Consider the following 25,621-nt stretch of genomic DNA (forward strand, 5'->3'; position numbering starts at 1 on the left):
TGTCTATCTAGGTCTTTATACTATGCTCATCACTGTGGTATCTGAATATATTACAGAAGTATTATATATCAAGTAGTATGATCTTTCTTTACCTCTCTCCTTACCCTGTTATGGGTGGAAAACGATGTCAAAAGGTGAGTCTGCATTTGATCCTGAGGTTGTATGAGGATTTGACTTCAGCAGAGTTACGCAATGTATCAGTAAGAAGGAATTGTAGAACAGTTAATATTACTTATTAGAACTTTATCTTTTTCATTTTCTGTATATAAAATACATAGAAACTTAGTCTTAGATTTTATCAGTCTCGGTGTCCTCTCCAGCTTCAGCTAATGGGAGGGGAGAAAGTAAGTGAGATGCAAGATATAGCCTAGAAGTGATGTCACTCTTCATGTTTGCAGTGCTACTGTAGCCATATGGGCCGGGGGATATTAGAGAGACAAGGTGGGTGAGGTCATATCTTTTATTGGACCAACTTCTGTTAGTGAAAGAGACAGGCTTTCAAGCTTACACAGAGCTCTTCTTCTGGTCTGGGAAAGGTACTCTGAGACCTGAAGCAGATCTCTGTGTAAGCTCAAAAGCTCGTCTCTTTTACCAACAGAGGTTGGTCCAAACAAAGATATTACTTCATTCCACCTTATCGCTCTTCATGTCTTCCAAAGATCCTACCCACTTCCTCCAGCGAAAGAGGGAGATATGAATGTCTGATGTTTCTAATATTAAAAATACCAAGTATGAAAAAAAGTTGTTTGGAGATGAGTAGGGAAGGGGCGGAGGGAAAGAAATGTAATGATTTTAATCTAGTTTGCTATTCAGTTTTAGGGAAGATTTTTAATGATGGTTGCTATATGTGTTTCAGTAAGGCATTTTTGAAGTCTTTCTCATGCCACTTGTCTCATCAGCAGCTTGAGAGCAGCAATCCCTTTTCCTGTTGGGCCAGGAAGGCAGCCACAATTCAGCGAAGATATCATTCCTCTTGAAGGATTTCAGAATATGTCTGATTTGGAAACTTTTGGTTCAGCCACTTTTGAATTATTAATAAGCTAAATAAGTCTTAAATTTTCCTCTAATCTAAAGTGTATATGTTTCACGCTCCCTTATTTGAAAAGTAGCTGGCTGGATTTGCTTCCAATTTTTAAAAAGTTCACTTTTGAGATGAAGGCCAAGCATAAAAAGTTTCAGTCCAAAAAGACAGCGATGGGCATTTGAAAACTATTATGATACTCATCATAAAGTTATATTAGAAGTAAGAGTGTAATCTCAACTATTCTGATGAGAAAGGTCTATGTGAAGAGATGTTTGAATCTGTTTATCTTCATAATGTACCTTTTAAAAGAAAAACTGTACTTGGTTGCTTAGACAAATAATATGCAACATTATACTGTTGGCTCATATTCAATCTGTGATCCATTATATCACCCTGATCCTTTTCAAAAGTACTACATCTAGCCAGTTATTCCTCATTTTGTCGTTGTACATTTGATTTTTTGTTCCTAAGTGTAGTACTTTGCACTTGCCTTTACTGAATTTCATCTTGTTGATTTCAGACCAATTCTCCAATTTTTCAAGGTCATTTTGAATTCTAATCCTGTCCTCCAAAGTCCTTTTAACCCCTACCAGCTTGATATCTGCAAATTTTATAAGCAGACACTCTATTCCATTTTCCAAGACATTAGTGAAAATATCAAATAGTACTAGAACCAGAACAGTCCCCTGTGGAATCCCACTAGATACATCCTTCTAGTATGACAGTGAACCATTGATAACTACTCTTTGAGTATGTCTTTTCAACCAGTTGTTCACCCACTTCACCATAATTTAATCTAGACCACATTTCTCTAGTTTGCTTATGAGAATGTCATGTGGGACTCTGCCAGAAGCCTTACTAAAGATAAATAATGTCTGTAGCTTCAGCTCTATCCACTAGTAATATTGAATATATAACAGTGTTCAACTTGTGTAATTTTGGAGGGGTATGTGTGTAGGGTTACTATTGGTGGGAGGAATAGAGGTGAAGACCTTATAGAAGGTCTCCGTCCCTGGGATATTTTTAGAAAATACCTGCCATTTGGTGCAACTAGTACATTTCAAAGACAAAATATTTGTTTTTCAGAAGTATTTTTGAGGTCCATTACTAAATCATTTCTGGTAGGGAAAGTCTAGATATCCAGAGAGGTTTCTGTTGTCAGAGGCAAGAGAATCATCCTAACTTTCAATTTTGGTGGCAGAATTTTAACAGGGTGCTCCCAGGATCTCCCTAAAACCCTTTTTAGCCTATCATTGTAACAGTTATTTGCAAAATTATAACGACTCCCTTGAAATATATGCAAATATACACGAGAATAGTGCATAGCTGTCCATTGTAATATAGTTGTAAAAATACACACAAACTATGATAAAAGAACATTATTAATGTTGCAAAGTCAAGCATTCAGAAGTTAGGAAATGCAACTTTAACATGCCCACCCCGCATGTGCATGCTTTATGATACAGTCTTTAATTATATGATCACATACCATTTTCATTCAGTGCACAAGATCGACCTGCTCTGGGGATGAATCAGAGTTGAGTCATAAAGAAAGATGTTGCCTATAGGACCCCAGCCTAATTTTTTGTAATATGGCAGGGGATTACAGGAAGTGCAAGGATGGTTTCATGGGTAAGACAGTTCAAAAATAGTTTCTTGGGGGCCTCAAATTGGGTTCCTAAAATTAGTGGATATTTCTTACCTTATTCTCTCTGTGCCTCAGTTCACCATCTGCAAAATTAAGATAATACCACCTCGTCAACTCACAGGGGCTGTTCCGTCATTTGGCATCATATTGACACCCACATGACTTGCCAGCAGGCTTGGAACCTTTAGATCCACTGCACAGCCCTCTGCCACTTCAGCTAACACCTCTAGCATCTAGTTGTTGCCCCCCAGCCCATGTTATCCAGTCCCATATCTCCAGTCCTAATGGCTCCCAGTTTCCACTCTGTGCTCCTCCTCTAATCTCAGAGCCCTCCCACAACCCCTTGTCTCATTCTCTTTGTCCAGCCAGTCACAGTTATTCCCCTGCACCCCAGTTTCCCATCAGATTATCATTCCCCCTTCTCCATCCTCCTGCCCCACTGGTACTCATTCCCAGTCTCCTGCCCAGTCAATCCCAGTCTCTCCCATCCCACATCCCAGTCCTAGTTTCCCTCTGCCTCCACTAGCCTCCTTTATCAGTCTTTCCCATCCCCAAGCTTCTTGTCCCAATCTATCCTTTCCTCCGGTCTGTCTCTTGTCCCCTCTGTATTCGAATGAGGCAGTTTTCTCTTCCATGCCGCCTGGGCTCAGGAGCAGGGGCATTGAGAGCACTGGAGAGACAGGCTTCCTGCTTTCAGTTCCAGTGCTTGGACCCTGGCCCACAGCAGCATTTGCAGAGAAAGTCCTGCTCAGCCCCAGGCTTAAATATCTGCAGGATTAGGGTTCAAGGGAATTCCTTTAGCCTCCAAGATCATGACCAGGATGTCAGGAGCTACTTCCTTCCACTGGTCTAGTATTGCTTTGCAACAAACTACTTTTAAGTCTGAGGTATAAATGCGACTCTTGCCTTTGATTAATCACACAGACTCCGGGATCATCAGTTTGTTGCAGACAATCAAAATGGTAGAACATATACACTTTGCACAGGTGTCAATAACTCCACAAGGAGAATCAAGTCCATAAAGTCTGTGCCACTACTTTTCAGTTTACATTTTTCAGGCTTCTGCTAGCAGCTTTCTTATTTCTGAAAAGTGACAACTAGCGTGACATGTGCCTTATAAAGAAGCAGTGCCACAGACTGAAAACTCAAATCCATCCCATTTGAGTACTTTAAATAAATCTGTAATCAGTGTCCCAGATAGGCTTCTGTTTGGTGAGATGCTCAAACGTGGACTAGACTAGTGATGTCACAACTATAGTGCATGCAGGGGAAGGCACAAATTGTTATAAAGCTATCTGAGTTATAAAGCTCATTGACTATAAAGAGAGGGAAAATAGTGAGTTTAAAATTACATACATGTGGAAAGTCTATATTAGTTTTCCTATGTGGGACATTTAGCACAACTCTACAGTTAGGTTTTTTTAAGGGGTATTTACAGGTCACCTTTAATAATGATTTAACAATCAGAAGAAATTTACTGTTTAAACATTAAACCATTAGGTTACATATTAAACAGTAACATGCTTGTACTAATTGTAAATATTAGAATTGTTGTTGTAGTGTATATTTTTATTTATGTAAGGACCACAGAGAGCGTGGGATGGCTTTTATAAATCTAAAAAAAATAATTAAATACTTTTTAAACCAGAAGGAGGAAAGTAAGTATGGCTTTATAGTCTCTGGCTCACTCATAGAACCAGCGTCAGAAAAAGATGTTATTTTTCACTACCATTAGGAGCCTAAAAATTGTTGATTTTAATTGCATTCTTTTATATGAACACAATTCACAGTTTATATCTAGGCACCTTGCTTCCTCTAGACTTTCCTGTCCAGTCCTCAAGACTGTATCCTGGTGTCCTCTTCTCTGTGCAGCCCTCTCCCTCTTCTTTACTTCAGCGCTATGATTGTAGTAATCACTCTAGAGGAGGAGGAGATATAAGGGGCATGAAACAAGCAAGACAGAGAGCCTTTTCCAGATTGGGGCTGAAAAAAAGAAGTTAGTTTGTCATTCCTATTACTATTTTTTCTTGAGTTTAGAAATTTAAAAACCTATAGAAACGTTTGTGTTTCAACCAGATGACTAAACATGGGGAAAATTCTGTGACTTTAGTGTCTCTGTTTGCTTACTCCCATAGCTTGTGCTTTGTATCCATTAGAAGAGCTTAAATTTGACCGTTCTCTTTCTCTTCCTGCTTTTCATTGTCCTCTCTTTTTTGTGATATCGAAGTGCTCTTTGAAAATCAGCCTGCCAGAAGAAATGAGATAATCAGCTTCACCACAGCCCCTAGGCTATATCAGAGGTGCACTTAAATGGGGTTTATTTAAATGATAAGTCCCTGCATTTACAGTGAAATCTTGAAAGGTCATGTAATGTCAGAGCAGGAATAAAGATATTATGCCTACTTTTTCCATGTTTGCCTGGTACAACTCTCAAGGGTGTCTGAATTAGCTGGCCATTTTCACTGTAATTTGTCACAAAGAGAAATGGGCCCCTGATGAACAAGCACCTTTGCAGTTGTCTCCCATTAATTTCCCCCCAACAGTCTGTGACAAGTGTCACTGTGCCTCAGTAGGTCACAGCTGAGGATGTCCAATTCAGGACAAACTGCTGAGAAATAGGGGCAGGCTCACCCCAAACTGGTGGTTTTTCTATCATTAGATTTTACCAAGCCAGTAACAAAAGTAAACTCACTATGAGCCCTAGATGGAAAACTAAAACGGCTTTGAAAATATCATATGTGCCGGAGGATCCAATCTACATGGAAAGTAAATGGGAATTTATGTGTGTGGAAGAATTTCAGGGTTGGGTTTTTACTCCTCATCATTATTGTTACCTTGTGTGACAGGATGTTTTACTTCTACAGAAATTGTGGTAGTTTATTCATTGTTAGCAGCACTTTGCCTTTTTACCAGAAAAATTGGATTAAATATGAATCTGAGCATTTAATATGATGTTAAGTGTACCTCTTTTATATCTATATATGGCTGGAGTGACTTTTTTTAATGGTTAAAATAGTATCTGCATTGGTCTTTCTGTGTTAGAGCTGTTCAGTTTAGTTCATGAGCAAAGCTTCTGAGATTCAGGCCTGGTCTACACTACGCGTTCATACCGATTTTAGCAGTGTTAAACCGATTTAATGCTGCACTTGTCCGCACAACGAGGCCCTTTATATCAATATAAAAGGCTCTTTAAACTGGTTTCTGTACTCCTCCCCGACAAGAGGAGTAGCGCTGAAATCGGTATTACCATATCTGATTAGGGTTAGTGTGGCCGCAAATTGACGGTATTGGCTCCGGGCGGTATCCCACAGTGCACCATTGTGACCGCTGTGGACAGCAATCTGAACTTGGATGCACTGGCCAGGTAGACAGGAAAAGCCCCGCGAACTTTTGAATTTCATTTCCTGTTTGGCCAGCGTGGAGCTCTGATCAGCACGGGCAGCGATGCAGTCCCAAATCCAAAAAGAGCTCCAGCATGGACCGTAAGGGAGATACTAGATCTGATCGCTGTAAGAGGAGGCAAATCTGTTCTATCAGAGCTCCGTTCCAGAAGACAAAATGCCAAAGCATTTGAAAAAAATCTCCAGGCAGAGGCCACAGCAGGGACTCAGCATAGTGCTGCGTGACAAGCGTAATGGAAAGCCAAAGAATCAAATGGACGCTCATGGAGGGAGGGAGGGGGTACTGAGGACTCCAGCTATCCCACAGTCTCCGCAGTCTCTGAAAAGCATTTGCATTCTTGGCTGAGCTCCAAATGCCTGTAGGGTCAAACACATTGTCAGGGGTGGTTTAGGGTATAGCTCGTCAATTTACCTCCCCCCGCCCCGTGAAAGAAAAGGGAAAAAAAATCATTTCTTGACTTTTTTATATGTCACTCTATGTTTACTGCATGCTGCTGGTAGACGTGATGCTGCGGCACTGAACAGCAGCACCCTCTCCCCTCCCCTCCCCGGTGGCAGACGGTACAATGTGACTGCTATCCATCGTCATCATCAGCTCGTGAGTGCTCCTGGCTGGCCTCAGGTGAGGTCGGCCAGGGGCGCCTGAGTAAAAATAGGAATGACTACACTGGTCCTCTAGCACACTTGCCCCATATTCTAGGCAGGACTGACTCTATTGTTAAATACAACTTCAGCCAGGAGCACCCATGACAGCAGCAGATGGTACAGAATGACTGATAACTGTCATCTCATTGCCAATTTACAATGGCATGGCAGACGGTACAGAACAACTGATAACCATCTCTGCTATCTTGCAAAGGCAAATGAATGCTCAGTACCGCCTCTGTCAGTGGCATCCAGTACACATACGGTGACTCCCGGTCATTCCCAGTAGATGGTACAGAACGGCTGGTAACCATCTTCATCATAGCAACTGGGGGCTGAGCTCCATCAGCCCCCTCCTTTCATGTCTAAAAAAAAGATTCTGTACTGCCTGGACTATCATAGCAGCGGGATGCTGGGCTCCTCTCCCCCGCACCGTTTAATGTCCTGCCTGGACTATCATAGCAGCTGGAGGCTGCCTCCCCCTCATTTTATCTCATTAACAAGTCAGTGTTTCTTATTCCTGCATTCTTTATTACTTCATCACACAAATGGGGGGGACACTGCAACGGCAGCCCAGGAGGGTTGGGGGAGCAAGGAAGCAACAGATGGGGTTCTTGCAGGGACACCCCCTAGAATGCCATGCAGTTCATAATTTCTGCGGGATCTGACATGGAATGGCTGTGCTCTCTAGTACACTGGTCCTCTAGCACACTTGCCCCATATTCTAGGCAGGACTGACTCTATTGTTAAATACAACTTCAGCCAGGAGCACCCATGACAGCAGCAGATGGTACAGAATGATTGATAACTGTCATCTCATTGCCAATTTACAATGGCATGGCAGACGGTACAGAACAACTGATAACCATCTCTGCTATCTTGCAAAGGCAAATGAATGCTGCTGTGTAGCGCTGCAGTACCGCCTCTGTCAGTGGCATCCAGTACACATACGGTGACAGTGACAAAAGGCAAAACGGGCTCCATGGTTGCCATGCTATGGCATCTGCCAGACCAATCCAGGGAAAAAGGGCGTGAAATGATTGTCTGCCGTTGCTTTCACGGAGGAAGAAATGAGTGATGACATTTACCCATAATCACCCACGACACTATTTTTGCACCATCATGCATTGGGATCTCAACCCAGAATTCCAATGCGTGGGGGAGACTGCGGGAACTATGGGATAGCTACGGGATAGCTACCCGCAGTGCAACGCTCTAGAAATCGACGCAAGCCTCGGTACATGGATGGACACCACCGAATTAATGTGCTTAGTGTGGCTGCGTGCACTCGACTTTATACAATCTGTTTTACAAAACCGGTTTATGTAAAATAGGAATAATCCCATAGTGTAGACGTACCCTCAGTCATGGCAGGGATTTCCACTCAGTGGTAGTGTCATAGTAACATTCAATACAAATTCAAAGCCAAAAAACCAAAATGACATTTTATTTCTATTTGAAATAAAAATTTTCATTTTGACAGTTTTTGCAGGAAGATAGATAGAATTATTTTGTTGGAATTGCAGCAAAGAGTCCTGTGGCACCTTATAGACTAACAGACATATTGGAGCATGAGCTTTCGTGGGTGAATACCCACTTCGTTGAATTGACATTTCTCCACAAAACTAATTCAATTTTGATTAAACTATATTTTTCAGTGGAAAGATTTTCAGCACAATTTTTTTTGATCAGATCTAATTTTCTAAGACCAATCTATATTTGTGTTCCTAACATAATATACCTGAGAGCCTAAATGACCTTCTAACACTAGGGATCTGCCTTCAGGAATTGGTTCTTGGCCCTACACTGTTTAACATCTTTTCTCAATCACCTGATACAGTGGTGGATTAGCCACTGGGCTAACAGGGCCCATGCCCAGGGGGTCCAGCCAATTGGGGGCCTCCAGAAAAATGCCCCCCTACATGTCCTGATCCGCTCTGCCCACCTGGTACTCCTGCTGGGGAGCAGGGTCAGGGCGTGGAGGCTTGCTCTGCTCTGCCTGCCCAATGCTTCAGCCAAGAAGCAGAATCGGGGTGCAGATCTTGCCCTGCTCTGCCTGCCTGGTGCTTCAGCCAGGTAGCAGGGTTGGGATGCGGGGCCTTGCCCTGCTCCGCCTACCCACCCAGCAAGCCCCTGTGCCCCAACCCCACTCCCTGGCAGGAGCCCCAGGGAATGGGGGAGGGACTACAGGCAGAAGGAGTGGGGAGGGGCCCCCACTTGCTCTGGCCAGGGCCCCCTCAAAACCCTAATCCGCTCCTGAGCTGATATCAAAACCTAAAATCATCACTGTTAAAGTTTGCAGATGTCACAAAATTGTGAAAGTGGAAAATAATAAAGAGGACAGGTCAGTGATATAGAGCAATCTGGATCTCTTGGTAAGCTGGGTGCAAGCAAACATGCATTTTAATATGGCCAAATGTAAATGTATACATCTAAGAACAATGAATGTAGGCCATCCTTTCAGGATGGGGGGAGCTCTATCCTGGGAAGCAGAGATCTGAAAAAAACTTGGGATTCATGGTGGATAATCAGCAAAACATGAGATCTCAGTGCAACACTGTGGCCAAAAAGTATAACACAATCTTTGGATGCATAAACAGGGGAATCTCGAGTAGGAGTAGGGAGGTTATACTACCTCTGTAATTGGCACTGTTGTAACCACTGCTGGAATACTATGTTCAATTCTGGTGTGCACAATTCAAGATAGATGTTGATAAGTTGGAGAGGGTTCAGAGAACTGCCATGAGAATGATTGAAGAACTGGAAAACAAGCCTTACAGTGATGAGCTCAATCAATTTAGCTTAACAAAGAGATAGCTACAGGTATCTTGGTTACAGACACTAAGTATCTACATGAGGAATAAATATTTGGGCTCTTCAGTCTAGCACAGAAAAGTATAACAAATGGCTTGAAGTTGAGGCTAGACAAATTCAGACTGGAAATAAGTGGCACATTTTTAACAGTGAGGGTAATTAGCTTTCCCAAGGTCGTAATGGATTCATCATCACTGTCAACTTTAAATCAAGATTAGGTGTTTTTTTCTAAAAGATATGCTCTAGCTGAAACAAAAATTATTTCAAGGAAGCTCTGCAGTCTATGCTATGTGGGAGATTGGTCCCTTCAGGCATTAGAATATATATATCTAAATAATATACAGTCTTGATCAGCTAGATCTCAGTATTACACAACACCGAACTCACTAACACCATTCTGTGGCATTAGCCAAATATGAGTCACAGAAGACTGTGTTCCCTGTTCAGTTGCCAAGGTGTACCTTGGAAACCTTCCATCCAAATCTTGCCCCAGCCTAGTTTGTAAATTATGACATGAACAGAGGATACAGTGATGTGGCTGAAGTAGTCCTGTATGGTATTATAAGCTGTTCTATTCAAGCTCTATTCAAAATCAGAAATTTTGTGTAGTTCTCTTTTTGGATACAGACTTTTGCAGTGGACATTTGAAATTTTTCAATTTAGCATGGAGCTAGAAGAAAATTATGACTTGGAAAGTCATACTTGGAAGGTTAGAACTATGAAGATGACTTCAGTTTTTTCAATTAAAATGAATAGGAAGCAAAATAAGACAGGACAAAAGTCTTTAGTATGTCAGTATTACCTATTTAGCTAGGTACAGTAACTCCTCACTTAAAGTCGTCCCGGTTAATGCTGTTTCATTGTTACGTTGCTGATCATTAAGGAACACGCTCGTTTAAAGTTGTGCAATGCTCCACTATTACGTTGTTTGGCTGCCTGCTTTCTCCACAGCTGGCAGCCTCCCTATGCTCCCCCCTCACTGTGCCTCCCGCCCGCTGGGAGACCCTGCAGGTCAGCGCCTTCCTCCTCCTCCCCTCGCCTCCTGCCCATGGCAATCAGCTGGCTTGCAGCGTTTAGGAGCCAGAAGGGAGGGAGGAGGGCTGCACCTCCTCCCCTACCCCCCCGCCTCCTGTCCGCAGCAATCAACATTCAGAAGGGAGAGGAGGGAGTGGGGAGGAGCGAGGAGGCAGCATGCGAAGTAAAGGGGGAGGAGGTGCAGGGGGAGAAGAGGTGGGTCAAGGATGGAAGCTTGGGGGGAAGGGTTGGAGTAGGTGGGCCGAGGGTTGAGCCCTCTGCCCCTGGCAAAGTCAGTGCCTGTGCTTGCAAGGACAGCAAGAGGAGCAGCCGGACAATCAATCCTCTTCCACTCTCTGACTCAATCACCTCAACCAAGCGTTATACTCAGCAGCGATGATTGTAGTATTAAATTGTTTCTTTAAAATTGTTTAAAATGTATATAATGCCTTTTGTCTGGGAAAAAAAACAATTCCCTGGAACCTACCCCAGCCCCATTTACATTAATTCTTATGGGGAAATTGGATTCGCTTAACATTGTTTCACTTAAAGTCGCATTTTTCAAGAACATAAGTACAATGTTAAGTAAGGAGTTACTGTATTAAATGCCTCACCAATATTAACAAATTTATCCTCCCTGCAACTTAGAGTTGCTCTAAATTATGTTGTTTACCATTTACTTTAAGGGGGCATTATGGGAACTGAGTGCTGTTGTGATGCAAGGAATCTTATTCCCCAGGTAAACCTTATACAGTGGCAGCATGGAGGGTAGTGGTGTAAAAACTGCTAAGCTTGAGTTATACCTCAGAAAGACTTCTCCCTGTTCTTGCACATGGAGGTAATTCTCCTGGAGTGGGTACTGTGGCTTTAGGGCCTATCTGTGCAGGAGCAGTGTGAAGTGGTACCAGCACAGGCTAGGAGTTACTACTTTTGTTGTTTCATAAGGAATGTTATTGACCATAACTCCATCTTAACTCAGTTTGTGATATTGACTCTTCTTAAAAAATCCCCTGGAAATATGCTGTTTTTTCTTTTGTACAGAGGTAAAGACATACCAGTCTGAAGAATGCTCTTTTCTCTTTAGACTACACACAGCTGATGAGAGCCTCATGTAGCAATCTCTGCTTGTTGAAAATACTAAAATCCACCACTGTAAATTCATATTGTGGTGTTCAAGATGACTATATTTTTTTACTCTAGAAAAAGATGTGAGGAGACGATGACATCAGTTATTTATATAAGGTTTTTCTCTTTCCCTATCTCTACAAATTAATAACCTGAGAGGAAAATCCTACCTCCTTGGCACTAGTACAGATTTTATCATCAAACGCTTTGTGTGTCAGCCATGGGGAAATCTTAGACTCTACTTTTTAGCTTTCTTAAAATAAACTTTGGCTATTTCTTTGTCTAGAACTTAGGTCCAACAATGTGGGAGATCTGAAAATTTTAGGAGAGTTTGAATAATGCATAGATTTTATTTTATTTTTTTACACCATCTTAAACTGATATTCACAAATCTGATAATGTAAAAAGTATTATATATGTTTATCCAGAAAGATCTGCTTGTTTTATTTCTGTTGAGAAATGACAAAAACCTGATCAACAAAGAAACGGTTTTGCATCTAGTGATTATGTGGCAAATTAGAATATAAAATACTAAGAGTGGGCCTAAACCTGCACTTTGACAAATAGAAAACCCCACTCGCAGTAATAATTCCTACCCATACTCCCAGGCCGTCTCTAACATTTTTGCCGCCCCAAGCAAAAACAAAGAGCACCGCCCCAACCCCCGAGCATCGTGTCGCCCCAGTCCCCGCCCCCCTCAGCGCTGTGCCGCTGAAGCCTGCCCCCACCAAGCGCTGCGCCGCCCAAGTCCCTGCCTCCCCCCAGCGCCGCCCGGCCGAACCAAAAAAAACCAAAAACAAACTCCGAATGCCACCCCGTCCCAAGGTGCCACCCCAAGCATGTGCTTGGTAGGCTGGTGTCTGGAGCCGGCCCTGCATCCTCCTCACTCTGCTGTCGGAGAAGTGGAGGCAGGCTTGTGATCCAGAAGAAAATGCTCTGTCCCCTTACATGTGGTGCCTCCAGATCTGCAACTGGCTTATCGTTTATTACTTCAGGAATAACTGGCTCTTTATTTATTCTGTTGCATTCACTGATTAATGGGGCTTGACCTGATAAACACTAAAAAATCCACACAGTGGGCTGAATGAGGAGGAGAGGTGAAAGTAGAAATTTGTTCATATAGTCTTCTGTTGGTGTAACCTGAGTAGGGGGCCTTAGTCCTAGAGAATATGAATAAGTAGCATTTTGTTTTTATATGAAAGGGATGCTGCTGCTCATCTGTTTGCTCCTCCCATGCATGTCCCCTTCACACAGTTGTTTTCATGGTAGCAAAACTATTGTAGGGGGCAGAAGGGGTGTGAGTTCCATGGGCCCTATCCTGCAAGATGCTGACCGTTTCAAGATGCAGGATGCTTTAAGGAACTTAATACGGTCAATGCCCATTAATTTAATTGGAACTGAGGACCTTGGCAAGAGGTACTCAGCACTTAGCAAGATTGGGCATGTTTTGAGCAAGCCTGTGCAGGAGATGGATTTTACTTTTTGTGCTAGCTTGCATGCACACTGGAGTATAATTCTCCTTTTCACCCTCTTAAACCTCACAAATTGATTCCAATAATGCTTACTTACAGGGGCGGCTCTATGTTTTTTGCCACCCCAAGCACGCAGATTCAACAGCGTTTGTGCGGGTGATCTGCTGCTGCTGGTCCCGTGGCTTCGGTGTATCCGCCATCAAATTGCCACCAAAACCACCGGACTGGTGGACCTCCCGCAGGCAAGCCACTGAAGGCAGCCTGACTGCCGCTCTCACAGGGACTGACAGGCTGTCCCCGCGGCTTGCCACCGCAGGCACACGTTTGCTGCGCTGGTGCTTGGAGCCGCCCCTGCTTATTTAGCTGTTTCCATCTTAATCATTAATTTACATATTTTATAATTTTATATTGAAAAGGTATGGAAGTAGCTGATGGTAAGGAGAGAGATCATGTTCTGTGTCTATGGGAGACAGTGGAGAGGGAACACAGCAAAGGAGTGGGGCTTAGATTGCAAACTTTTCCATGTGGGTGACAAAAGAGGGCATAACGGAATCAGGGTGGTTGTTAGAGGAGAGTTGAAGAAGATGGTGTTTGACAATTACTAGAGTAAGTGACAGACTGATGGCTGTATGAGTCCAAGTTAAAGAGTGAGTCATGTTTGTGATATTAGCATATGCACCCCAACAAGGATGTAATGAGGAAGAAAAGTCTCCTCCAAGACTGGCAGACACTAGTGGACACAGCAGCCCTGAGGCTGGGAGATCTGAATGCACAAGCAGCCAGAAATAGATGGTGCTGTGAAATGTGTTTAGGAAAATGCAGTCTACGCACTATAAATAAGGAAGGGAAAGTGCTACTAGACATTTGTATCTCCAACCAATGGAGGATAACCCATACCTGGTTCCAAAAGAGAGTGAGTCATTTGTTTACATACATCAGTGGTGGAAACCAAAGCCAAATTGATATAATGTTGGTAAGGAAATCTCAGAGGAATTGAGGTGTGGACTGAAAAGTGATACCTAACAAGATGGTAGCACTGAATACAAACCTCTTATGGCAAAAATTCCAGCAAAGTGTTGGACAAGGAGGGAACTAAGCTCAAAAGAAACGAGATTAAAGTATGGAAGTTGAGGGAAGTTCATCAGAGAAGTTTGTGCAAGCAGTATAGGATAAATGTCTGTCTGAAAAGGAGTGGAACCACCTCAGAAGAACAGGAATTTTGTAGTGGAAGAGGTTTATGGACAATACAGATCAGGAAAAGGCAGGGAAGGAAAGGAGTCGTGATGGATTAATGACATGCAAGTAGCAATCTTTAAAAAGAAAATGGTATGTAAAGAAAAATAAATGAATACATTGAGAGTAAATGGAAATAAATACAAAGAAGCAAAGTGAGCTGCCAAGCAGGCAATGAAGAAGATCAAAGAGAGTGCCCTGGATGATTTGTATGCCAACCTTGTAAACAATCCCCAGATGGCTGGCAGAAAGACGTATAGCATTGCAAAAATAAGATGCAGAGGGAAGGAGGATGGTATTATAACACCATTTGTAAATGATGATCGGGGAGACTGCTAGAAAACACATGAACAAGTGAAGTTGATGTAGAAAAAATACTTTGAGAGTCTCTTAAATGAGGCTAAACTTTTTAGGGCAGAGTTTCCAACATGTGGTACCTGAGCTTGACATAGCAGAGGAGATGAGAAATGCAGCCCAGGAAATGAATAACGGTAAGGTAGTGACAAAGGACCTGGTGAAAGTCTTGGGTTAGAGAGGCATAACATGGATGAGCAGAGTGGTTAAAGCTGCATGGCGAGACAAGAGAATTCTCAAAGACTGGTGCAGGTCTGTCTGGGTCCCAATACAGAAGAAGGAAAGCATCCATGAATGTGGAAATGACCAAGGGATAAAGCTATTGTTACATGAGATGAAGATACTGGGACACATCTTGGATGCTAGGATTAGGGCAATAGTGGAACCCCTCCGTGAACAAGAACAGTTTGGCTTTAGGAAAAAATGAGGAACTACAGATCCTGTGTTTGTAGTTCGTCAAGGGATAGAGAAGCAGCTAGAGTACCAACAGGAGAGCTTCTGGGCTTTTATAAATGTAGGAAACTTACACAATAAAGTAGGATTGGAAATAAAGTAGACAGAAGAATTCTGACACCAGTTCTGAGGAAATATGCAGTGTTGGAGGATTTAATAACTATGGTGAATGCCCTATATAGATTACCTAAAACAGTGATCCAAAAATCTTTTGAAATGACAAGTCCCTTTGAAAGTGGTTGGTTATAAGGCTACTGCTGTTTATCATATTGATGAACTATATAAGCAGGAAGATCCCAATGGGATAAGGTGAGAAGCTGCTATATGCAGATGACACAGCAAGAAGGGCACCTTCAGAGAAGACCTAGCAGAAATAACAAGCCAGTTGTATGACCATCTAAACTGGCATGACATGAAAATGAACATGAATAATACGGAGGACCTGTGGGTTATTTGAGGTGCCTCAGAGAAATGAACATAGAGATGAACAAGTAGACTGACCAGTTCAAGCACTTTAGCAACTGGGTCACGGAGGATGATGAGTTTGAACATGAGTCGGGAGTGTGTGGAATAACAGCTCAAGGTTTGTATATGATAAGCATATGCCACTGAGACTAAAGGCCCAACCGCATAGAACAATGTTGCACCCTGCAATGCTTATGGTGCAGAAGGATAGATGATAAACAGATCATAGGTTCAACACCTATGGTTGTTTTGAGATTAGATGTCTTTGCACCATAAGAGGAGTTACACTAAGAGACACATTTCAAAATGAAAGTATTAGGATGGAAGTCAAAATCCATGATGTGGCTGACAAAATCCAGAAAGTGTGACTTCACTGGTTTGGATACAGGTGGAGGATGAATGAAGGGGACCAGGTGAAAATAGCATGGCAGGTGAGGGTGGTAGAAAGAGACCCTGAGGAAAGCCAAGGGCGCAATGGTTGGATTGCATCAAAGAAGATAGAAAGCAGGTGAATTTTAGTGCTGCTTTGGACAGATGAAGATGGTGGATGCTTGCATGGAGGCAACCCCAGTTGATGGGATAAGTAGAAGAAGATAATTGATATAGTATTCCATTCACCTTCACAAGCAGCTGTTTTGTTTAGCATCTCATCACTATTATTTCCACAAAGTTAATTATACATATTACTTAAATAATATTACATCTTAAAGAACCTCCATAAAGACCAATGTTTTACAGATGGCATAATGCCTAATCACAATAATATTTAAAAACCCAAACATTTCCACAGAACAACTCTAGAACACAAAGTTCTAGAACACACTTCTTATGGGATTAAATATTGTAACTTGACTTTGATCCTGTCCTCTATAGGACTTAAAACTGAGATCTGCTTTTTTTTACACTCAGGAACATTGTGGCTGCTTGATTTTAGTGTAAATAAATAGTAGATCTTCAGACTTCATTGGTCCAGCCTGGACCAATCTACACGGGAGGTCCACTTCCTAGACACCACGGTGCAAATAAGTGATGGTCACATTAACACCACCCTATACCAAAAACCTACTGACCGCTATACCTACCTTCATGCCTCCAACTTCCATCCCAGGCACACCACACGATCCATTGTCTACAGCCAAGCACTGAGGTACAACCGCATCTGCTCTAACCCCTCAGATAGAGCCCAACACCTACAAAATCTCCACCAAGCATTCTCAAAACTACAATACCCACACGAGGAAATAAGGAAACAGATCAACAGAGCAAGACGTGTACCCAGAAGCCTCCTACTGCAAGACAAACCCAAGAAAGAAACCAACAGGACTCCACTGGCCATCACATACAGTCCCCAGCTAAAACCCCTCCAACGCATCATTAGGGATCTACAACCCATCCTGGACAATGATCCCACACTTTCGCAGACCTTGGGTGGCAGGCCAGTCCTCGCCCACAGACAACCTGCCAACCTGAAGCATATTCTCACCAGTAACTGCACACCGCACCATAGTAACTCTAGCTCAGGAACCAATCCATGCAACAAACCTCGATGCCAACTCTGCCCACATATCTACACCAGCGACACCATCACAGGACCTAACCAGATCAGCCACACCATCACCGCTTCATTCACCTGCACGTCCACCAATGTCATATACGTCATCATATGCCAGCAATGCCCTTCTGCTATGTACATCGGCCAAACTGGACAGTCTCTACGGAAAAGGATAAACGGACAGAAATCAGATATTAGGAATGGCAATATACAAAAACCTGTAGGAGAACACTTCAACCTCCCTGGCCACACAATAGCAGATCTTAAGGTGGCCATACTGCAGCAAAAAATACTTCAGGACCAGACTTCAAAGAGAAACTGCTGAGTTTCAGTTCATCTGCAAATTTGACACCATCAGCTCAGGATTAAACAAAGACTGTGAATGGCTTGCCAACTACAAAACCAGTTTCTCCTCCCTTGGTTTTCACACCTCAACTGCTAGAACAGGGCCTCATCCTCCCTGATTGAACTAACCTCGTTATCTCTAGCTTGCTTCTTGCTTGCATATATATACCTGCCCCTGAAAATTTCCACTACATGCATCTGACGAAGTGGATATTCACCCACGAAAGCTCATGCTCCAAAACGTCTGTTAGTCTATAAGGTGCCACAGGATTCTTTGCTGCTTTTACAGATCCAGACTAACACGGCTACCCCTCTGATACTTGGTACTTCATATTGAATCGTAACAATTTGGCTTACAAAGCAATTTTCACTATGTCCCTTTTCATGGCCTCCACCTTGGCCATGGCTGTCTCACTCAGATAGTCCTACAGACAAAATTAATCCCTGATGTAACTTCAGTTAAATCAATGTCTCCACTGAAGTCAGTTTGACTTCGATAGGATTACTGTATTTGTGAGACTAAAGTGATTTGGTCCTTTTGTTGGATTTTTTCCTTGAGAAAATCCTTTTATTTATCAATAGGACAGAATATTAGCTAAAACTAGCAAGCAATGTGGGGGAAAACTGTCATAAAACATACTTGGATGCTTTAATATCTCTCAGGATATTTTTCATCTAGATGTATTTCATAATTACTGCTTTTAGTTTAGCTCAACATATCATGTCCAGCAAAAATGAACTGAGGTTTCTTTACATTTTGTAATACAAATTGTCTTTTTAATAGTATGTGAACCTCAGAGTGATCCCTCTATATTACTAAGGATTGTATTGGTATTCCAAAAGAGATTTTGTATCTCTCTCTTCTCTTGGAGTCAGAGAGGTTCTGCTAAAGTCCTTTTAACAGTTAGGTATTGCCCTCTACTGGTGAATACTCCCAGTTAACTCAATTGAATGGAAGACCAATAAGGATGGTTATATTTTTATCTGAATGGATTCAGCTTCCCCAACAAACTGTGTTAATTTTTTTTCTCTACAGCAAATGATGTAACTTCCAGATCATCAGTTGCAAAATCTTCAGAAACCATATCTGGTAAGAAAATCACTAACTGTAACATTCTGATTTATTGCAAATTCATGGCAGATAAGTGTCCGCCTCATGATAATTGAAGTAATGCAAAGAAGCTACTGTGTAAATAAGTTCCTATATTTCATCAGTCTAGTTTTATTTTTTCATAAGAATAAAATTGTATATACCATCTAGACAAACTCTTCTATTCTTAGTGGAATCACTCCAATTTAGCAGTAACTCTCTCAGGAATGGAATGATACATTCAAGTTGCCTGGCCCATAGCCTTTGACAGCCCACTAAATAATGAATAATTAGTGGGAGACAGAAGAGAAGGTGAAGACAACATGGAGATTTCCTCCCACCACACATACACAGCTGGTAGAAATACCAAAGACACATTTCAAGATGTTCAGGGGATAAACATTATCCATAAAATCATTATTTATAGCAGAATGTGGGTGGACAAAATTGATACACAAGCGCACAGCTCGCTGTTTACTGTTTAACACTTTATTGAAACATTTTTGGCATATTGTTACTTTTTAAATAGAAATAATTGTATATACATATGTATTTTTATTACAAAAGACAGTCTTGCTGTGCAGAACTGGTCCCCATCTGCCACATTTCCAATTAATTGAATACCCATGCTAAACACAATGCTGTAGGTAAGGCCAAGGTGCAATTTCCATACTAATGCCTCATTTATTGGTTGTTCACAGAATATCCCCTGTCCCACTGTCAGCTGAGACAAAATCTATTAGCAATGTACACTCATTCTAATCCCTGCTTTTGGGTTCCGCAATTGTCTTAGAAAATTAATTGTAATCATAATAGTCCATCAGAATCCTTAAAGTTGAAGGATTTGTGCCTAGCTGTTAATCCCATGAGCAAGGAGTAACGGTGTACTGTACAAGGGATTTTGTAAGACAGTAGGCCAAAATAAATTTATTTCCAAAATAATCTAACCTATGAATCAGAAGCTTTTTGCCCTCCTTTGCATCATGAAATAGGTTACTTATGTCTTGTGTGCAATTCTCTCTTAACTGATGTAATCATTATTTTTAGTACATTTATCATTTTTGTTTCTTTGATGACAATTGCCTTCTTAGCAACACTTTGGAAAACTTAGTACTGGTCTTTTCTGACAGATTGACAAACAGTTGTTGTATAGAGCCCTTCAAAGGCCTGGTCTACACTACGCATTTAAACCGATTTTAGCGTTAAACCGATTTAACGCTGTACCTGTCCACACAATGAGGCCCTTTACCTCGATATAAAGGGCTCTTTAAATCGGTTTCTGTACTCCTCCCCAACGAGAGGAGTAGCGCTGAAATCGGTAGTACCATATCGGATTAGGGTTAGTATGGCCACAAATTGACGGTATTGGCCTCCGGGCGGTATCCCACAGTGCACCATTGTGACCGCTCTGGACAGCAATCTGAACTCGGATGCACTGGCCAGGTAAACAGGAAAAGCCCCGCGAACTTTTGAATTGCATTTCCTGTTTGCCCAGCGTGGAGCTCTGATCAGCACAGGTGGCGATGCAGTCCCAAATCCAAAAAGAGCTCCAGTGTGGACCGTATGGGAGATACTGGATCTGATCGCTGTATGGGGAGACAAATCTGTTCTATCAGAGCTCCGTTACAAAAGACGAAATGCCAAAGCATTTGAAAAAAATCTTCAGGCCATGATACAGAGTCCACAGCACAGTGCTGCGTGACAAGCATAACAGAAAGCCAAAGAATCAAATGGACACTTATGGAGGGAGGGAGGGAGTACTGAGGACTCCAGCTATCCCACAGTCCCCAGCAGTCTCCAAAAAGTATTTGCATTCTTGGCTGAGCTCCCAATGCCTGTAGGGTCAAACACATTGTCTGGGGTGGCTCAGGGTATCGCTCATCAATTTACTCCCCCTCCCCCCACGTGAAAGAAAAGGGAAAGAAATCGTTTCTTGACTTTTTTCAGTGTCACTCTATGTCTACTGAATGCTGCTGGTAGACGCGATGCTGCGGCAGTGAAGAGCAGTATCCACTCCCCTCCCCTCCCCGGTGGCAGATGGTACAATATGACTGTTATCCATTGTCATAATCAGCCCATGAGTGCTCCTGGCTGGCCTCAGGTGAGGCTGGCTGGGGGCGCCTGGGTAAAAATAGGAATGATTCCCGGTCATTCCCAGTAGATGGTACAGAACGGCTGGTAACCGTCCTTATCATAGCAACTAGGGGCTGAGCTCCATCAGCCCCCCCCCCCCCTTTCATGTGTAAAGAAAAGATTCTGTACTGCCTGGCCTATCATAGCAGCAGGATGCTGGGCTCCTCTCCCCCGCACCGCTTAATGTCCTGCCTGGGCTATCATAGCAGCTGGAGGCTGCCTCCCTACCATTTTATCTCATTAACACGTCAGTGTTTCTTATTCCTGCATTCTTTATTACTTCATCACACAAATGTGGGGGACTCTGCCACGGTAGCCCAGGAAGGTTTGGGGAGGAGGGAAGCAACGGGTGGGGTTGCTGCCGGGACACCCCCTAGAATGCCATGCAGCTCATCATTTCTGCGGGATCTGACACAGAGCGGCTGTGCTCTCTGATTCTCTGATACACTGGTTCTCTAGTATACTTGCCCCATATTCTAGGCAGGACTGACTCTATTTTTAGATACCATAAAGGAGGGAATGACCCGGGAAGTCATTCCCATTTTTGTCTTTGCGCTGCCGGCCGACCTCAGTCAGGAGCACCCATGACAGTAGCAGATAGTACAGAATGACAGATAACCGTCATCTCATTGCCAATTTACAATGGCATGGCAGACAGTACAGAACAACTGATAACCGTCTCTGCTGTCATGCAAAGGCAGATGAATGCTACTGTGTAGCGTTGCAGTATCGCCTCTGTCAGCGACATCCAGTACACATACGGTGACAGTAAAAAAAAAGCTGAATGGGCTCCATGGTTGCCGTGCTATGGCATCTGCCAGGGCAATCCAGGGAAAAAGGGTGCGAAATGATTGTCTGCCATTGCTTTCCCGGAGAAAGGAATGACTGATGACATTTACCCAGAACCACCCGCGACAATGATTTTTGCCCCATCAGGCACTGGGATCTCAGCCCAGAATTCTAAGGGGCGGGGGAGACTGCGGGAACTATGGGATAGTTACGGAATAGCTACCCACAGTGCAACGCTCCAGAAATCGACGCTAGCCTCTGACCATGGACGCACACCGCCGAATTAATGTGCTTAGTGTGGCCGCGTGCACTTGACTTTATACAATCTCTTTTACAAAACTGGTTTATGTAAAATCGGAATAATCCCGTAGTGTAGACATACCCAAAGTTGTCACTGAGGTGTCACATGGTGCATCTGAGGTAGGCTGCCCTCCGAACACTATTTACTTCTACACTATATTGTATGGAAATACTTTTAAAATGTGTGTGTTCACGAATAAGCTTTTGCATACATCCCTGACTTTTAAAAAAACCCAAACATTTCTGCATTTCTGTTTCATGGCTTGTATTAACATAATTTTATTTTGTTTCATGTATGTAGCTGAAGTATTTATTTACATCCTTTTTCATTTGTTATCAAACACAGCTAATTTAAGGTACAATAAACAATCCATATTACGTATAGTTTACCACAATCCAGTATCATTGGGAATCTTTTTTTCAAAATTGTCACAGGACTATACTGGCAGGGCTGTATTCTGCAATAAAATAGTGGTGGGGAAATTAATTGCTACTGGCCAGATTAATCTCTCTCTTTTATGAGTGCTAAACAAAACTAAGGACAAAATTATCTAAAGAGCTCAGCTACTAACAACTTCAGTTCAGGCACTTAATCAGTGGCCAGGTGTTTAAAAGTGCTCAACATCTATTGTTCTGAATGTCAGCTTCTGGATACTGAATATTTTTGAAAATGTGACCATCTCTAGGTACTTAAATTGGATCTTGAACTCTTGTATTCTGTCCTGAGTTATAGGTGATGAGCAATTGAAAATCTGATCCCAGATTCTTACAAAAAAATGAAAGCACTAATTTTAGGCCTCTTCCCCAACCTTCTTCCCCTTTGGCAGAATCAGTACTATTGGTACTTTTATCACCTACTCTATTAACGCTTCGGGCAAGATTTTATTAACATATCTGATATCTAGATGTATCTAACCTATATTTTGCCTTTTTATTTTATTTTATTTTACTTTTTATTATTATTGTTATATTTCTTTCACAGATACAACTTCATTAGAAAAGACAAGCACTTCAGGTGAGAATTATTCTACCTACTATGAACTGTGGAATTAGGGACAAATTCAGACCTGATGTAAGCAGACAAAACTCCATTATGTTCAGTGAGGTTTTGTGCGTATTTAACCAGTGCTGAATTTTGCCTTAGGACATTTTTTCAAAACCTCAAAATATTTTGTTGTTATTTTATTTATTATTTGTATTACCATAGCATTAGGAGCCTGGGTCAAGGACCAGGACCCCACTTTGCTAGCAGCAATTTAGCAATTCCGTAGTTACGATTACATTGGAATTTGGAGATGTGAGAATGAAGGGTTGGCTTTTTAAAAGCTCCTGAGTAATGTCCACACTGCATTTGGGAGCTAGCATAGATTTGTGCTAGCGGGGCTAGCTCTAGTGACCTAAAAATAGCCTGGGCTCCAGCCCAAGTCACAATATCAAAGCAATGTCTACAAAGCTATTTTTTGGGTTCTAGCATGAGTCTGTAGACCTGAACTGGGAGGTTTGCTCCCAGATGTGGTGTAAACATACTCTGAGTGACTTATAAACATAAGTCATCATAGGAAAGATGGAATGGACATCTTAGGACTGATGGTAAAATAATAAAATAATATAGAGCCTTTCACCTCTAGATCCCTGGTTCCGATCTGGCCTACATAAGAAATGTTAAAAGAATATTATCATGTTACTGCCATGCCCTGGCCTATGTGACTTCTTTCTGGACAATCAAATAGATCATAAACATCACTTCAGTTTGCTGTGATTGACATCCTTCTTGGTAGCATCAGTGTAGGCCAAGGATTGAACTGATAAAGAGATTGAACAAGCCTGTCTCACTTGCAGTGGCGGATTAGCCACTGAGCCTATGGGGCCTGTGCCCAGGGGCCCCAGCCAACTGGGGGTACCGGAACTGGCCACTAAGCAGGCAGAGAGGGGAAAGCCCCTGTGCCCTGACCCTACTCCCTGGCAGACACCAGAGGGCATATACTGAAGCCATTAGTTTGACATCGCTCGGTCATTTGCAAATGTCTGTCATGTTTTGAGACCTGAAGAAGAGCTCTGTGTAATTCAAAAGTTTGTCTCTCTCACTAGCAGAAGATGGTCCAGTCAAAGATGTTGCCTCATTCACCTTGTCTTGCTAATGTTTTATAATGTGGGTTGGGCCTCTTTTTTTACTTTACCAGAGGATAATAAATGCCAGAAATTTTTGACACTGGTTAGAGGAGTCATATTAGAAGCTGAAGAAACAAAAACTGTTTTTATGGAGGCGGCTCTATACTGTAAATAATACTTTAGGTAAAATGGGAAACAAAATATATGCCATAATGAGTTATGGAATTATTGTATTTTGCGTTTATGCTCCATTGCCAGATGATATTAGGAGAAACTTTGTTTGACGAGGGAAGGTACAGATGTCAGATTAGCTTCCTCAGAAATTAGCAGAATAGAACATCGAAAAAGAATATTTGACCCATTTTGTAACAGCAGTTTAATGCATAAGGATATATTCTGACCTTTCCAGCAAATTGCAGAACAATTCCCATTTAGTGTACAAAATTATATTTTATAGAAATGACATATTATGAAAGTACTGTAATCATCCATAGAAAGTTTTTGTACCTAACATGAAGTATCTGCACTTGAAATAAGGTACCTAAGATGCCTGGGAAAGTGCATTTGTTGTAATATTAAATTAATATTCTATTAAAACAAAACAAAACTTCCCTTCCAGAATGTTAAGTGAGTTGCCTGAGTTAAACCAAACAGACTCATGATCATTTTTGCATAACTTTTTTTTGCATTTCTTAATTTGTCTTAGAAAATATATATGTTTTTCCTCTCTTTCGTAATCCTTAAATGTAGATGATGTAGGACCTGATTTTCCTCCCAATTACATCTATTTTAACTCTGTCTTCATTGTAGTTTTACACGTGTAAAGGAAGATTCAAGCCAAGAATACCTAGGATGGGAAATAGACTAAACAGTGGCAAGAATCTTTCTATTAAGAGTATAAAAATGTCTGAGAATTCCTGCCCATTAAGAGTTAACCAGGGATAAATATAGAGCAAAACAAGCTTTTTTTGTGCTTGTGTTGAGATGACTCTTATAAAGGATGTATTACAGAGTATGTGCATTTCATTGTTAGCATTGAGGGGCATCTCCTTTTCTTCCTTGAATTTCAGGTTACAATACCAAAAAACCTGACTCACACCTGTAATTCACAGTTAAAAGCCATGAGTAATAGAGTGAGAATTTTTTTGGCCATAATTCAAGTAAAAGTATCATGAGTCACTGGTTTTATCTCCAACTGATAGGAAAGAACTGTAGAGGATTTTTTTCTTTTTAAATTAAAAAAAATCACAGTCAAATGGAATGTGTATTAATGTATACATGCCATAGAACCTGACTTGCAAATTTCAAGCATGCTCTCCACCCTGTGGTATACCCACACCAGGCTTTGAGGTTGAATTTCTTAATAGTTCTGTAATAGATCTTGTAGTAGTTTCATGGGTCTTCCCACTAAGTGGTATTACAGTTCAATAGATGGGAATCAGGTTTGTTTCTGTGATGACAAATCACCTTGTTAGGAAGCCCTTCAGAAAAAATCATAGTACTGGTGTCTACTGATACTTTGACAAGCAGTTGTGTAGAGCCCTTCAAAGTAGTCACTGAGATATCACAGGTTGTACCTGAGCTACATTGTCCTCTGAGCTACACTGCCCTTTGAACACTATTTACTCTTGTATTGCAATGTGGGGAAAGACATT

At 41.8% G+C, this 25,621-nt stretch overlaps 1 protein-coding gene across 9 annotated transcripts in view; it reads left to right on the plus strand.

Annotated features, from left to right (window-relative positions):
- Positions 1–25,621, plus strand: part of ADGRG2 (adhesion G protein-coupled receptor G2) — a 101,781-nt gene that overhangs the window by 18,956 nt on the left and 57,204 nt on the right. For 8 of the 9 annotated variants that reach the window (XM_050936473.1, XM_050936476.1, XM_050936481.1 and 5 more), the window contains exons 3-4: positions 18,582–18,635; positions 22,840–22,872. In XM_050936473.1, the coding sequence (XP_050792430.1) occupies positions 18,582–18,635; positions 22,840–22,872 (87 nt within the window). The remainder of the gene's footprint in view (positions 1–18,581; positions 18,636–22,839; positions 22,873–25,621) is intronic. The other variant, XM_050936477.1, reaches the window with a different exon arrangement.

The sequence above is a fragment of the Gopherus flavomarginatus genome, chromosome 1, assembly GCF_025201925.1.
Source record: "Gopherus flavomarginatus isolate rGopFla2 chromosome 1, rGopFla2.mat.asm, whole genome shotgun sequence".
NCBI lineage: Eukaryota > Metazoa > Chordata > Testudines > Testudinidae > Gopherus > Gopherus flavomarginatus.